The 16,177-nt window shown below is 47.1% G+C and overlaps 1 protein-coding gene across 1 annotated transcript in view; it reads right to left on the bottom strand.

Moving 5' to 3' along the window:
- The window catches only part of erfl3 (Ets2 repressor factor like 3), a 43,234-nt gene extending 28,027 nt beyond the window's left edge, over nt 1–15,207 (bottom strand). Inside the window, exon 1 of the mRNA XM_076041218.1 lies at nt 14,453–15,207. Coding sequence (XP_075897333.1) covers nt 14,453–14,474 — 22 coding nt within the window. The 5' untranslated portion in view covers nt 14,475–15,207. The remainder of the gene's footprint in view (nt 1–14,452) is intronic.
- Between the last annotated feature and the right edge of the window lie 970 nt (nt 15,208–16,177).

Genomic DNA, 16,177 nt, shown 5'->3' with positions numbered 1-16,177 from the left:
AGCCAGGATCAGCCGGTGACGAGGGGAGACGCTGATCTCGGCTCGAGCTGCATCTTTGGAGACCAGGGGTGGTCAGACTTCTTGACTGGTGGGCGACAGCGGGTTGTAAAATTTGACCATGGGGCTGGGGCAGGAGCAGATGGATGGTGTGTTTTGGTGACCCACCTCATAGGAGGAAAAATATGTCATTGGATATGTAGAAAACGTGCTTCAATGGTCCCCGGGCCGTAGTTTGCCCATGCCTGTTCTATAGAGCATATTCCTGCAAGCGTTGAGCAGCGATGAGTCATCGGAGTGACAACAACACGGCCAGTTTGTCGGCTGAACGTTCATCATCTTGCCGTGTTAAACACACGTTGGAACAAAACATCAGGGTCCACACACACACACACACACACACACACACACACACACACACACTATGTGGCACTTCGGGTGGTGAGGGTGCACACAGAGGGCATAGCACAGCGCGTGTGTGTGTGTGTGTGTGTGTGTGTGTGTGTGTTTATCAGTGGTCAGACGCACACGCACGACAGATAAACACGGATGAGAGACTCAAGCAGCGTCGCCGCCTGTCACCGCGCTCTCATCTTCCCGCCACACTCGCCTGCGTTTCTCCATCAATCGCCTCGTATCCACCTCAGCCTCCTCCCCTGGTCCTCCACCAACAACCCCCGCCCCTCCCCCACTCCCCCACTCTTGGTCAGCTTGTTAAGCACGTCTCCCAAAGCTGATTAAGCGGCGTTGAGCGGCCTTACGTAATGTTCACCTCGCACAGACGTCGCTGCCAGCCAGCCAGCAAGTCAGTCAGCCGGCATATTGTCCTCATGTTTCTGTGTGTGTGTGTGTGCGGAGAGAGTCAGAGGGGGAGATTTTGCTCCAGTGAACAATTGCTCACACACACACACACACACACGCACACGCACACGCACACGCACACACACACACACACACACACACACACACACACACACACACACACACACAGAGAGTAATTCAAAGTTTTCCTTGACTGAAGCCAGTTCAGTCAATGGTCCCGATGGCTTCAGCAGCCTTAACGATGGAATGTGTCCCGCTGTCGGGGTCTCCCACTTAGCCGTGTGTGTGTGTGACCAAGCTCCCCTCCCTGCAGGCTCTGTCGATAACGACCACACGCCCCCTGGTTAGCGTAGTGCTGCTAAGGCACACACACACACACACACACACACACACACACACACACACACACACACACACACACACACACACACACACACACACACTTGAATATGACAAACGAGAGGCAAAAAACGATGATGAGCAACAGCGCTCTAAAGCCACGAGTGTGTCCAGCACTTGCACTTTCAACACCACGTAAACAAACACCCCTTCCCCCACTCTTTTTTTCCAGATCCCCGTTAATTGGCCCGGCAACGGAGTTAACGAGGTGAGGCGGGTCAGGGAGGTCGTGGGCCGCCTTTTCTTTTCTGCACTCTCCTCTCCTCTCCTCACCCGGCCCGGCTCTGCTCTGCTCTCGCGCCTCTCGGGAAAGATTAGAATCCTCAGCTGGAGCAAATAAAGCTGCACGTTGTTATGCAAGAGCCCCGGCATAGCGAGGAAGAGTGAGGAGAAAAAAAAAGAAAGAGGGAGGGAGGGAGAGAGAGAGAGTGAGAGAGAGAGGCTGACGATGATGTAACGTGAAAGAGGAGCAAAATCCAGACATGAAGGGCAAGAAAACAGAGGAGGAGGAAGAGGAAGAAGAGGAGGAGGAAGAAGGAGCTCTCAAGGTAAAAGAGGGGAGGTGGACGACAGAGGAGCTCTTTAAGCCGCTCGTGTGTGGCTCACCGTTATATTTGCTACTGGCAGCCCATCAAACCAGTCGGTCCCGCTGAGCAGAGGGTTCAGCCGTACACACACACACACACACACACACACACACACACACACACACACACACACACACACACACACACACACACACACACACACACACACACACACACACACACAGCCATTGCAGGTCAAATCGCTGCGTTATATTTGCTTTCATTACGGCCTCCGTGAGTGACACATGTGGGAATGTGGGCCTCCGTCTTAAGCTGCTGCCGGGGCTCCGGCTGGCCTCACCCGGACCCGCACAGGGAACCGAGGTCGGATGCCAGCGCTCCTTGGGGCGCCGAGTGTGGGCAGATGTTCTGCTTCTGTTTTTTTGTTTTTTGTTTTGCGAGCAAGATCTTTGCCGGCTTTTTCTGCCACGCGGGTGACTAAACACTTCGACCAGAATAGTAACGGAATTAATCAGAAAATGACTACGCTGACTTGCTGTGGCTGCGTTTCGGAGTGCGTGTTTTTTGTTGTGTGCTGGGTCTGGTTACCGTCCACTCTTCAGGCGGGCAAAAGTCAGTAGGTTTAACATGAATCAAGGCTCTACTCGAAAATGTTATGCTAAATCTTTGACACATATCTTGCGTGTTCATGTTCAGCCCAACGATATACACGGGGGGGAAAATGTCCCACCACGCCATTATTCAGACTTGAAAACCCCCTACAGTGACGAATCTCTCTGACGGTAACTAATGGCTTAAAAAACCTAAAAACAATGACACCATGCGTAGCGCATTGCCTCATGCGATGCTACACTCAGCCCGAGAGGATGTCACCGACTCCTGTGCCAGTGAAATAGCGGCACGAGTCAGAGAAAAAGAAGAGCGAGCTGAAACATAAACAGGGACGGTGGGAAGCGTAAACGGAATAGAAAACAAAAAAAAATGAGTAACAAGACGAGGGGCCGAGCGGCGCTGAACTTTCTCCTCTCCGTCGACGCGCCGGCTGGACGGCGTTACGTAAGTTACTAAATGAACACACACACACACACACACACAGATTACCTCTGCTCGGGTGAAGTCATGACATGAGGCGCGATGGCTGTCTGTCTGTCTGTGAAGGTACATGGGTGATGGCCGGTTTACATTTCACGCACAAAGACGCGATAGAAGCACAAAAAAAAGCGCATTATCCGAGCAGCACACTGAGGGGGGATGAGATCATCCCTGTACAGGTGTAAGATAGCACGGGGGTGGTGGTGGTGGTGGTGGTGGTGGAGTGAGGGGAATTCCCCTTCCAAAACAATACCAGTGGGATGACACATTTAAACCCTATTGTGATACATAAGACTCCGAGGCATTCGTAGCCCCTCCCACCATTGCGCCCCCGCCGTCAAGAATGATTAAAAACAAGCAGCGCTGCGATTATGTCATGACGTTACGCAGCGGCTACTTTACTGAAGTGGCATCGCTGCTGGCTCCCCGGTTAAAAGGGGAGACGGCCCTCACTCGGATGGAGCAGAGTGTTTACAAAGAGATCAGTTACACAACTAACCACAAAAGAATTCGAATTAGACAAACCCGTTTCATGAGCCTGAAGTCCAGCGGCAACCGTGCAAACAAAGAGCACCTTGGTGGAGGACACGCGTGCCTTTTGGCAACGTTCAAAAAATGTTTCAACTGAATGAGTTGCAGTGCCCACGCCGTGCCTGTTGTGGCGGTGACACTTCCGTCTCGAAACAGAGAAGAAGTCACCCAAAGATGAAGCTCGGCTTTGACGACAGTCAAAACCAAAGTGTCTTCCCTCGTCTTCTTCTTCGATCTTCTCGTCGGTATGGCCCTGCTGCTGCTGCTTCTTCGTCTCCTGTTGCTAACATCGCGCACTAAATCAATGCGCATGCTTCCAATTTTTCTTCGCCTTGTTGGAACCCAGTTTCAAAAAGTAGCGTTTTTGGGCAGCGAAAGAAAAACATAGTTTTTTTCTTTGCCACACCCTGCAGAGATTTGTTGTGTACACTGTCACGCTGATGATTTCAATGAGTCACACATGCACGCACGAACGAACGCACGCTCAGATCCACAACGTTCCCACACACACCTCCGCATGCTGCCTCCTCTCACAACTAACCTCAGGAATAAACGTGCAACCGTGCACAGAACCCGATTAATACTTGGGCCAGACGAAGACAATAAGTCTATGAGCACTCCGCCCACACACAGACACCGAGGGTACTGGCTTGGGGGCCGGCCAATGAGAAAGCCTTGTGTGCATGTGTTTCATGTTCGAGTGACTACAAAAAAAACAAACAACAAAAACAACATGTGCTGGTGTGTAGGTCCCTTTCAACAAATCAAATGTATTTTTGATTTACTGTCCTGTATTGCCCGCAGTCAACAAGTACAGAAGGTTCCTTCTGATGGACGTCTTGGCTGACTGACTACTTGTTTCCACGGTAACATATACAGGTATTTACAGTAGGCGCGAGGATGAAAGCACATATAGCTGGAAAGCAGACACGCTGCAACGCGCTATCTGTTACACAAAACATGACTTTTAACGGCTGTGTGACTAAATCCGTTATTCACCCTCGGCAGCTTCCTTAAGTTTTGTGCTGCCGCTTTCTTTACGGCGTTATTTTTAGAAACCAGCGGCGCTAAAATGAACGCTCTACCTATTGACATAAAACACCCTCATCTGGAGGAGCTCTCTGGCAGTGATATCTGGCTTACTCGAACTTTCAGTCGCACTGAATTTCAGCCTTTTCACCCCGTCCTTGTCTACTCGTGTCACTCTTCGACCCGGGTTCCTGTTTAAACCATCATCTTCCTGTCCTGGAATGATTCGCAAATCTCTGACCTCCCCTGATTCCCTATTTCTTTCTCAACCCTGTGACTGCTCAGAGCTTTCAGCTCACTGTTCTTTTCATCAAAAGGTTTAATCTCCTGAAACAACAATTGCTGTTGTGTGAGAGTGTGTGTGTACGAGTGTGTGTTTTCAGTAGGCATACATGTGTGCACCCACCCGAATGCAACTGCCTGCTTGTTACATAATTTCGCTAGGCGACATCAGATGCTAAAAATGGAGATGGATAAAACTATTGTGACCCAAGGCAGGACTACTGTACAACACCAGCACATCACATCACATCACAGCGTGTGTGTGTGTGTGTGTGTGTGTGTGTGTGTGTTCGCGTGCGCGTCAAGCAGCTTAACCTTAATGTCAAGATTTAAGGGGAGCAAAGTTGGAGCTTTTTTTTCCTAAACCTACTGTACTGTTGTTTTGTAGTTTTAATAGTCTACTGTATGACTATTAAAACTATCAATGGCTTATAAACGTGAAAATCCAACATGCATCTGTTGCATTGATGGCTGAATAAATGTAAAATCATGCAAAATAACTTTTCTATTACAATTAAAAAAAAAGAAACCTCACTAGGAAGAAGGTTAGCAACCACAGGAAAATTGACTTTGAAATATACAATAAAACTCAGTGCAGGTTTAATCCTTGGAGGCATAAAGGTGAAGGAGGGCAGACTGCTGCAAACATTAGCCTGATAGAGGTTCAATGAAGACGGCACCACAACAACAACAACAACAACTATTCAAAAGCACAAGATTGAAATCTGCCCCCGACAGAAAATGTCAGGTCTCTTAAGGGGATGAATGAATAAAAATGAATCAATTAATCATTACATAAATAAATGACTAGGATATATTTGTTCCGGCCACTAAGGCAGTGGAGAGTGGTGTACGGACCAGAAGAGTGGCTGACCCACTCACTTCGTCAGATCAGAAGACGGATAGAAAAAAAAGATGAAGTGTGTGTGTGTGTGTATAGAAGAGGATATGCTAGGTGATGTGGAGGGCTGATGGCATACTTTTGCATTAAACTTTAATCGTTTTGCTTTCCTATAAATACCTTTCCAATGATCCAATGCATTATTAAGTTTCTCTCCGGCCAGAACACACACACACACACACACACACACACACACACACACACACACACACACACACACACACACACACACACACACACACACACACACACACACACACACACCTGGAGAGCTCGGAAAAGCCTGCATCTTGGAGGAAAGGCACTAAAAGGAGGATGATGTGCGCGAGCGTGGCTACATACGAAACACGCTTCACTCACAGAGGGCGACATGTACTTGATAGCGGCTCGTGGTGTCGTCCCACTAGGCTCATGTCTCCAAGTCCCCCCCCCCCTTCCATTTTTTCCTGCGCTATCTGCATCATGTTCCGCAGACAGCCACGCCGCATACCCTCTATGGGTCGACATGCCGGCTGATAAATCAGAGTCCGGCGACGGATGTGGAAGCGGGGGATCGTGAGGGAGAAAAGAAGGAAAGAGGAGAGGGCGCGTGGAAGAGGAGCCGCCACTGGGGTATTGGTCCAGGGATTGGTGACACAGGAGCGATGGCGAGGAGCTGGATGAGGAGGAGGAGGAGGGGGGGATGAAAGGGTCAATCGATGCTTAAAAAGGTTTCACTCTCCTGAGGGGACGTGTGCATCTGCGTGTGCGCAAACACACAGCGCTCCGTTCGGAAGGAAGACACCATTTCTCTTTGGCGTGCGTGCGTGCACACACACACACACACACACACACACACACACACACACACACACACACACACACACACACACACACACACACACACACACACACACACTTTGTGGCTTAATCTGGCTCAAAGGTCGGGCTACAGAGCAGCACAGTGACTGGCCTGTGATCCCAGGGGGAGGTGGGCTAAAAATCATTGGATTTTGTTGAAAGGTTTCCCGTTTCAAAAAAAAGAAAGAAAAGAAAACAGCGTGTCAGACACTTAGGTCAGGTTGGCCCAGAGTGGCGGTGTGCTCAGGTGTGATCTTACATAATGACAATAAGGCCGCCTTATCCCTCTCTAGATCTCAAAGTAAAAGACAGATTCTGATTGAGTTCTGCATGATGTGGAAGAGTCATGGGCTGCCAGCCGGGTCATGGGTTTGAAATGAAATCATGGGTCACCGTTTTAGTATTATCGGCCATACCAGGAGACTGTGACTAAAATAATCTCTGAATGAAACATGCATTTTCCCACACATGGTCACATTGGTGTCATGATGTTCTGATTGTTTTGGTTCCTCTTTAGCACGTATACTTCACTGGAGAATCAGATTTACAGAACGCAGTACCAGCTATGCGGATGCACAGTTTTGCTGCACACTGCTTTATTCATTTGAAGATGGGGCACTTTAAAGCTGGTGAATAGATTATGTGACTTCAGCTCTGACCGTACGTCAGGCTGCGTCTCTCCAAATTTGACACGAAGCGTGACTTCAGCCACCACAGGACTCTAGTCCTAATGCTAATTACGTGAGAGCAAACCCGGTTGGGTTTTCATGCTAAACTACACTGTGACCTGTTCACTGTAGGCAAATCAAAACTTGTCAATGCATCTACACTTGAAAGTCATTAGCTTTGTCTAATGTTCTTTCAGTATGAGCAGCCAATCATGGGACTGCGGCATAAGATAATGTTACTTTTTGTTACTATTGTTATTTAAGCTTGGCATGCAGGTTCGTCATGTGTTACAAATAGTATGAAAGATATGTGAAAATGAAAGTGCGTTCATAGAAAAAAAAAGAAAAGTTTTTGTCTTGAACAAGATTTCTTAAATGAACGTATTTCAGAGCAATGCTTAAGGTGAAGGTTTGCTTTCGGTTATCAGACCATCGGGATCTCGTGGCTGGTCTGCAAGGATGAAAAAGGCTGATAAAAAAAGGCCAGCAGATATCCTTTGACCATTCATCACATTCCACACACACACACACACACACACACACACACACACACACACACACACACACACAACTAAACACAGAGCCATTTGGCAATTATATGCCATCAGTGTGTGCACACCTGCAAAGATTCAAGCTGCTACTTTGCACAATAAGCCTATTCTCAGACACAAAAAGAATTTGGCATTCTTTTTGATGGAAGGATTTCTTTTTTTAATTTTGTTTAACTGTATGTATAATTTGTATCTGGAATAATTGTTTTGTTTGCAGCAGTCTGGGGCTGTCCGCACATGTTTAAAAGGAATTCCTAATCTGAAGCTGCACATAACTTTCTCACACGGTCGGCGACTGTTTGGCTCAAAGTTCAAAACGGTGCTGTGACGTGCAAGGGGGGAAAAAAATAAAAAGCAAAACAGGTCTGAACACGGAGGGAGACGGGGGAAACAAAGATGAAGACCAGGAGGCAGACACGGCCGACGCAGCGAGAGACAGACAGACAGCCAGAGGGAGGGAGTGGAAAGACGGGTCGAGCGGAGAACTCCGAACGTGATCCAGCATTCCTCACATGGGGTGCAGGGAAGAAAGGAGAGAGACAGAAAGGAGAGCAAAGAAAAAGAGAGGGAGGGATAAAGGGGGAGGACGGGAGGGAGGGGAGGTGACAAGACAGAAAGTCTAACTCGGCGCCAGACAGCATTTCAATGCCCGGCAGCCGAGGCGGCCGCTTTGCACAAAGTATTGACACCATGCGGGCAGCACAGAAGTACTTTTGGTGACTTCCCATCATCCCAAATTAGATTAGATATTTATCCACCGCCCCTGCTCCCTGGGTCCAGTGCAAAGGCAGATTCCCAGATAAAAATAGCCAGAGGAACTATTCAAACACTGCTGCCTTTCTGCTGGGAGTGTCTGCTCTGGACTTAAGGGGTTAGAGAGGGGTTAGGAGCTCCACTCAGCACCTCCCGCAATCAGCCGTGCCTGCCTGCCTGCCTGCCTGCCTGCCTGCCAGGACAGCCTGAGCTCTGTCACACTCACTGTCGTGCACACATACACACACTCAAACGCCGCTCGAGCCAACTATGAACAAGCAGCGACTTCTAGGTGGACTTTGAAAAGTTTCCGACTCTATCCTTTCCCTTTGGAACACTTCCAGACCTGGTGCATCCCCTAATAGAAGCTCATACCTGCCGGTGAAGATGCATAACCGAGACACGAACGTGACTGTAGGAAAGTTCACATAGCTGGTTGACTGTATGTCCTGATTCCGCCGTGATTCACACGTGTGCAAGTCCCTCCTGAAAAGATGTCTTCAGCATGACCACTATTATTAGGGTTAATCCAAGAAGATTAGCAGTATGCATTTCGACATCACTCCAGGAGAGACACAGTTCTTTTCTTTTTTTTTTCTTTAAGAGTCGCTGTAGAGGATTACAAAAAACTACTGTCAATGTGTGTGAAGGTGCCTGGGTAAAAAGGGAAAGGAATGAGGTAGCATCATGACTAAGTGGCTGACTAAATGCCAGACCGGAGAGCCTCCGCCCTTTGGAGGCGACACTCCAGGCTGGAGCTCAAACAAGGATGGGCCATTGTGTCGGAAGGCTCGAAATAAAACCTCTCATGTCGAAGGGCGAGACGCACGGAGTTACCTGATCGTTGCTAGTCTTTGTGTAATGGTGCACGAGTGTGCGAGTGCGTGTGCGTGCAACCGTGTAATCACTCGGATCAATTTCAGTGGCGCCACCAACACCCAGAAGCTGGTATGAAGCAACAAACACCATTGTGCGCGCTGACACTTTGCAAGTAGTACCCTGACGTTGAACGCTCACCCAGAAAATCCCGTCTCCTTCAAACTGGATATTGTTTTACAAAAAGCATGAGCATCACTTCGAGTCACCTCTGGGACAATAAAAACACTGCACATTTTTCCAGAACTACACTGCATGACATGTGCACGCACAAAGAGCTGCTCTCAAGTTTAGGTCAATCCCATGCACTGACATATATACCCGCCTGCACTCTCAACAGGAATCCTTCCACTGATCTCAGAAAAACCTTGAGTTGTGCATATGGGTTGTATTTGCATTCTGATGATAAACATGCATTAAAAAACATAAAAAAGAAAAATTTCACAGCACCCATCTGAACTGTAATGTTGAGTCAATTTTATTCCTCCGGAGCTCTGAAGGAATTTAAAAACATGCCCGTATATGAACGCATAGATGCCTTTGCACAAGCATGTTCGGGAAAGACTTGCAGAAATAGTGACTGTTGTGTTTTCCCCCTCGTGTAATGCAACACAGCCGGCAACTATTAACCTTCTGAGCAGGAATGTGGAGAGTCAAAGAATTCCAATAAAAAAAAGAGCAGTGTGTGTGTGTGTGTGTGTGTGTGTGCTCTCCCTGTGTTTGTATGTTCCCGAAAGTGTTACAGTTATCCGTCAGTGGTCCAACCCATCCAGACATGCAGACCAAACTCATTACCGCCGCCATCCAATATCCAATGCGGTCAATACGGGGTCCCGCTGTGGCAGCGGCATCACAATAAAACAAGGCTTAACACAATATCACTGACACCCAGACGTGGTATCGGGACAATTTCTGCCCTGCTGCGGCGATACCGGCACGTCAAGGGGGACTTTCTAAATGGAGCTCTTTTGGCGCAGAATGCAGGCAAACATGTTGCTCACCAAAAGGCGCTGAGAGGCCAATAATCTATATTATCTATAGACTTGATGGCCAGATTTGAGGTTAATGTGTCAGACCCCGGGGCGAGTGGGTGCACGGGGCTGCGGGGAGTGGAAGCAGAGAGTGCTCAGAAAGTAGCGCTGCCTCACAGGCTGTGGTGTCTCTGGTCAAGGGCGGCACGGGACAAATGGTAGGGAGGTCCATTAGTGTCAAGTGGCTGAGCACATTGTTCCCTTTGGTCACATTCACGGCTAAATACAGACATTTCCACGAATGAAGGCCTCCTCAACCAGAAGTCATTTGTCAATTTAGCGTCAGACAACAACAAAAATCAAAACGCCTGTCAAGAGTTGTTGTGGTCAAAACAAAATGTGCCGCTGCACAGGCGATGAACTGTTTGGGAATTTAGCTTCTACTAATCAGTGTGACATTTGATATTTTACAACTACGATGTATTTCAAGTTGTAAAATAGTCATCACAAACTGAAAAAATGACAATAAACAAACCCAGAGATATCATCAAGTAAGCCTGAACTGGAGACTGCCAGCTGTATGAGATTTTGCCTTATCTTAAGCACTACCTGCGGCTGATATGCTCATGCCAGCTATTAAACTGAATTCCTGGCACGTCATATACAAACCATCCGGCATTTTCAGCAATGATAGATAACCTGTTTTATCGGACATCCTGTTTCTTGGGGCTGAAGGCCGGTTGGCTGTGCCTGACCCTATCACAGCAGGACGCTGTCCCATAAACCCCGGGTGTAAAACGGTACTGAAATAATGGCAGTTGGTGGTTCTGCTGGGGTCAGCACTGCCGTTGAGTTCTCGCAGATAAGGCTAATCACTGCGCTTATCATCACAGCCATTGTGCATCGAGATTGAAAATATGTATGCTTGCAATTGCACACACATGAGCCCACGCAGGGGAACAGGGTGAAACGCTCCTTCTCAATTCCTCACTTACACTCTACCCTTTGGTCCCAGTCCCTGCCACATCACAAGCCAGGTCTCTATGTGCGAGGCTGTGGCTAGAATAAATGGTAAAATGCTAATACATGGTGTCAATCACAGCACAAAACAGTCCTCATTAAACTTTGTGCCTGAATGACTGATGGAAAATAGATCTGGGATGCCGCCGTTTGTCTGAAATTCTCACACACACACATACAGAGAAGAGTGCCGTCTCTCCACTTGTCAAAAGCGCCACCAAACTATGAGCTACTCTCCACCATTATGGGCACAATGAGAGGTCCCTGGCCCCACAAGTCCACACACAATCGGCCCCAAGGCCTGCCCCACTCCCACCATTGTCCCATACTCCACACATACGCACACAATGGCCACAGTGGAGCCAGGGGTCTTCCAGTGTAATCCCCCCAACACACACACACACACACACACACACACACACACACACACACACACACACACACACACACACACACACACACACACACACACACACACACACACACACACACACAAATCCTTACATCATCGGACGAAGAAAAATTAGTTGATAGGGACAAGAAAAAACTTTTGATAAGAAAGGGAGGAAAATAGAACACAATTTAGTGTGTACTGTGTGTGGCTTTAGTACAGATCATGTATGAGGTTAGGTAAGAGTTGGCAATTTATTATTTTTTTGTATGCATGTCCAGATCATCAGGATTTGAATAAATATTTTTTCCCCATCATGTTTTCCTTCGATTCATCACCTCCAGACAGGGTCAAACACAGGCAACGCATAGGAAAGAGCGGTGAGGACATAGAGACAGAAATTAAAGCTGATACTCTCAGACAGCTCACTTAGCAAAACAAAAGTGATTTGCCAGCATCAACGGCAGCCGCTGCAGGCTCACCGTTTCCTGTTTTATCACGCAGACTCCATCTAAGCAGAAATTATATCATGCATTCTGACTAATGAAATGGCAGAGGCAAACAAAGGTGCAAGGGAAGTGATTGAGACAAACAACGACATAGTGCCGTGACTGCGGTATGGGGCCTAATCCCGGCACCAACAAACACAGCAGGAAAAGATGATTACATGTTTTATCCTTCTGGCACCCAGGCAGTCACATCTCTCTGCATCCAAGAAACGTGCACAATGTCGATGATGTGATCTACTCAGGTTAAGAGGTTAAAAATACTGTGCAGATTGCAATGCAACTCTGGAGATTAGACAGATGAAGACAGCACAATGGATTAAAAACTAGTACAAAATAGTCTCTTGAGAGACGGTGGCGTAAGATCAAGTCGCAGTTTCGTAACACTGCCAAAAAAGGATGGCATGTCTGCAGGATCATTTTTGAAATTATTAATCGCTCAGTTTAAAAATTGGAATACATAAATGACACAGATGAGAAGTTGGCAGACTTTAGTCACTGTCACTAGATGTCAGGGGGATTAATATAGTGGTGTGCTATTTATTAAATTGTGTTTAATGGAGCAGATTATAAATAATCAACATGTTGACAAAATGGTTTCTGTATGACAATTAGAATAAATTCAGAATGATGTGGCTTTGGAATGACAATTTCGCTTTGTTTTTGTCCCCCCCCCCCCAAAAAAAAATGCTGAAACTGTCTTCTGGCACACAAACATGGGGTTGCTTGTGATAAAATTGTTATTTGTGGAGGGATGTGGTGTGATGTCATGGCAGCTTTTCAGGTCTGCTGCAGAGAGTGTGTGTGTGTGTGCACGAGTGGGAGCAAGTGTGAGTGTGTGAGTGTGTCTGCAGGAATTTGGAGGGTTAAGGCTGGGTGGGAGTCGAGGAGAGAGTATGCAGAGGGGGAGGGGAACATCCCAAGTGGGAAAGGGTCCCACATGAGGGCTGCACAAAACATACATCACTTCACTTTCAGCGATGCAGTTTGTGGATTTGGAATTGTGACATTGTGACACGAAATCAACGCACACACAGGCTGCAAGTTTTTAGGATACACATGAAACTAAAATGGGCAAAGTTAGTTTTCATGCTAGTCATGTTAAAGTTTATATTTTGGAGTCTACTTTGTCTTCCACCACCCCTGCCCCTAAAAAAATAAAATCCAAGCACATTCACAAGGTGCTCTGTAAATCTTAATAAACCTTTTTTTTTTTTTTTTTTAACTGTTCTACACATAGATACCCCGCCATCTGTATATCAATGTGCAAAAAATAAACTTGATTCTCTGGATGAGCATATTGTCATATCCCCATAATGAGAAACAAAACGTAGACCAGTGTCTGATTAACCTTATACTGCTTTGGCCAGATCCCACACAGTTTGTTAGTCACCCAGCACTCCGGCAGATAATGACTTATGTAGTAATTAAGTAATCTCAATGTTCCCAGAGGGGGGAAAAAAACAAAACAAAACAAAACAAAACAAAAAAGCTAAACAATGATCAAATGTCTTTCTGGTTTACCACTGAAACACTGAAATGTCTTTTACAAATTTTATGACTTAGCCACTCTGTGCTCGAATGCCTTGAATTACCACAAATGTTGGTTCAGTCATTTGGTTATGAAGTTAGGCTAATTATTGTGACGAAAAAAAAGAAGAAAAAAAATGAAACTGTGCACTTTGATTTCCTCTTCTCTACAGAGCAAAAGCACCGTAGACCCAGAAGGTCTTCCAGGGAGGCCAGCGAGACATAAACTTATGCAAGCCTTTCAGGAATTATACAAAATGACACACATAGGCCTCAGCTGACTACTGGAAATCCCCAGCAACTCTCACTTCACTATGCAGTTCTTGACAAAGGTGTCACAGTCCGTGAACACCTGGGTAAAAAGGGAACATTCCTCCCGATATTCTCGAGAGTCTCTTAGAACCAAACCAAACAATACTTGCAAAGGAGTCTTTTTTTTTCTGAAAGGAGCTCGATTGTGACAGAGCTAGAGCAAGAGTACAAAGTTAAACCACTTCCTCTTGTACTGGAGTACAGTGGTGTTTCTCAACCTGCACCAGATTTCTGACTCGTAACAAGCTAAGGACGACAGTGCTAATCCAGACCGACTACAGTCAACAGGTTTTCTGTGTTATTTTTCCACCACAAACGGGGTTTTAACTCACCGGCCGTCTTACTAAATCACCGTCTTCTGCTGGCTAGGTTGAGTGGTGAAGCGGGGACAAAACCGAGGGTTAAAATCAGAGCAAGAGTTCTGAAAACTTACCATTATCTCCAGGTGTTTTCATTTCTCCTCACTTCGGCTACGTAGCGGCGATAGCTAAAAGTTGCTACAACAGAGGGTGGGTTTCCACAAAAGTTGGAACGTGGAAAGAAAAGTCTGTCCGTCTCTCGGCCTCCCTCTCCGCGCTTCTCGGCTCCGACTGTGGAAAGCTGGCGAAGACACGACGCGAGCAAAAACTTTTGTAGCTTCAGCCTGCGCGGCTCGCTCCGCTTCTCGCGCAGCGCGCTTCGCCGCGAGTCCTCCCCGTCTCGCTCTCGCCGCTTTCCGCCCGCGGACGAGCGATTCAAAAGCAGCCGTGCTGCAACACGGTCCCTTCTCGTGCCGTACGTGCGTTGGTTGTTGTACTCTTAAAAAAAAAAAAAAAAAAAAAAAAAAAAGTTGCGTCGGAAAAAACGGTCAAGTGTTCCGAGTCAAAGCCAGCCGGGGGAGGGAAAAAAAATCCTTTCTCTCGTCCGTCCGCCAAGTTGCTTTCCCTCAACTGTCCGGCTTCTCTTTAGTCCCTTTCGGTCGCATCTTCGCCGCTCTTCGGCATCTCTCCTCCGCCGCGGAGCCTCGCTTGACTCGTTCAACAGAAATCAAACGTCGAGAGAAGTAAAGTGTGTTTAAGAGACTTTTTCTTTTTCTAAGTCCTCCACTCTCCACTCACTCGCTCTCACACACACCATTTAGTGCGGTCTCTCCTCCCCCCCCGTGCCTCTCACCGTCCTCGGGGTGTTGTGTTTCGCTCGCTCTCCTCTGCTCTCGCCCCGCCCCCGATGACGACAGCGCGGGGAGGGAGTGATGGAAGGAGGGGCGGAGGGAGGAGGAGTAGGAGGGGAGGGGGGGGGGGCTAGCGTGGCGAGTCACGCCCACTCACCACGAGCCAGGGACTGGGCCCGCGTCACTGCAGCACGCGGCATCGCCTTGGAGACCGCCACAGCCGCTCTCTGCCGAGGTGACGTCACATCCGAGTGCCGCCTCGAGCGCGAGATCGGCGCTGCTCGGCTCGCCGTGTCCATTTGCGTCAATCAGAGGGACACTGATCTAATTAGCTCCACTTTCATATCGGCATAATTACACTTATTAAGCGGGCAAATATGAACGTCGATTAGTAATTAACACTGGAAACACAACATTTCAGGCTCACCATTACAGCCGTGCACCTTTAGGGTCTGATTCACATGAATATACTTAAATACATTTATTTGAAGTCTTTTTTTTTTTCAGCCAATGTTTTTCAGTCACACTTGGTTGTGGTCGTTTTGTTGCCCTATATTCTCAGCCAGTGTGATGAGAATCTCGGTGAAGTTTAAAGACGGTGCCTAGTTAGTCACTGATTGTAAAAGTGGATATTAACCATTTAAAACTTTTATTTCAGTCCAGTTTATCAAAGCCTGATCTGTTTTGTTTTTGTTTTTTTTGTTTTTTTAAAATCCTATTACCATAAATATCCCATGAGTCTATGCTTGATAAACAATCTACATCAGTAGATCTATATGATCTGATCACACCATATGTACAGCAAACATACTTTAAAATACTTTATCATGGACAATAATCCCAAAATTTGGTAATAAGTGGGCCAGATATTTTTTTTTCTTGAAAAATGTTATACCATACTAAATATTTTATTCAGGAAAGGTCCCATGTTCCTGCAGCCTCGGTTTTAATGCTTATGCTTACTAAATAGATACAGTATCATTGCTAAAGAACAGATCTACACATGCC

Source organism: Nelusetta ayraudi, unplaced genomic scaffold, assembly GCF_046127955.1.
Source record: "Nelusetta ayraudi isolate G7.1 ecotype Tasmania unplaced genomic scaffold, CSIRO-AGI_Nayr_v1 ptg000063l, whole genome shotgun sequence".
NCBI classification, from domain to species: domain Eukaryota; kingdom Metazoa; phylum Chordata; class Actinopteri; order Tetraodontiformes; family Monacanthidae; genus Nelusetta; species Nelusetta ayraudi.
This window is presented reverse-complemented; position numbering and strand designations above follow the sequence as displayed.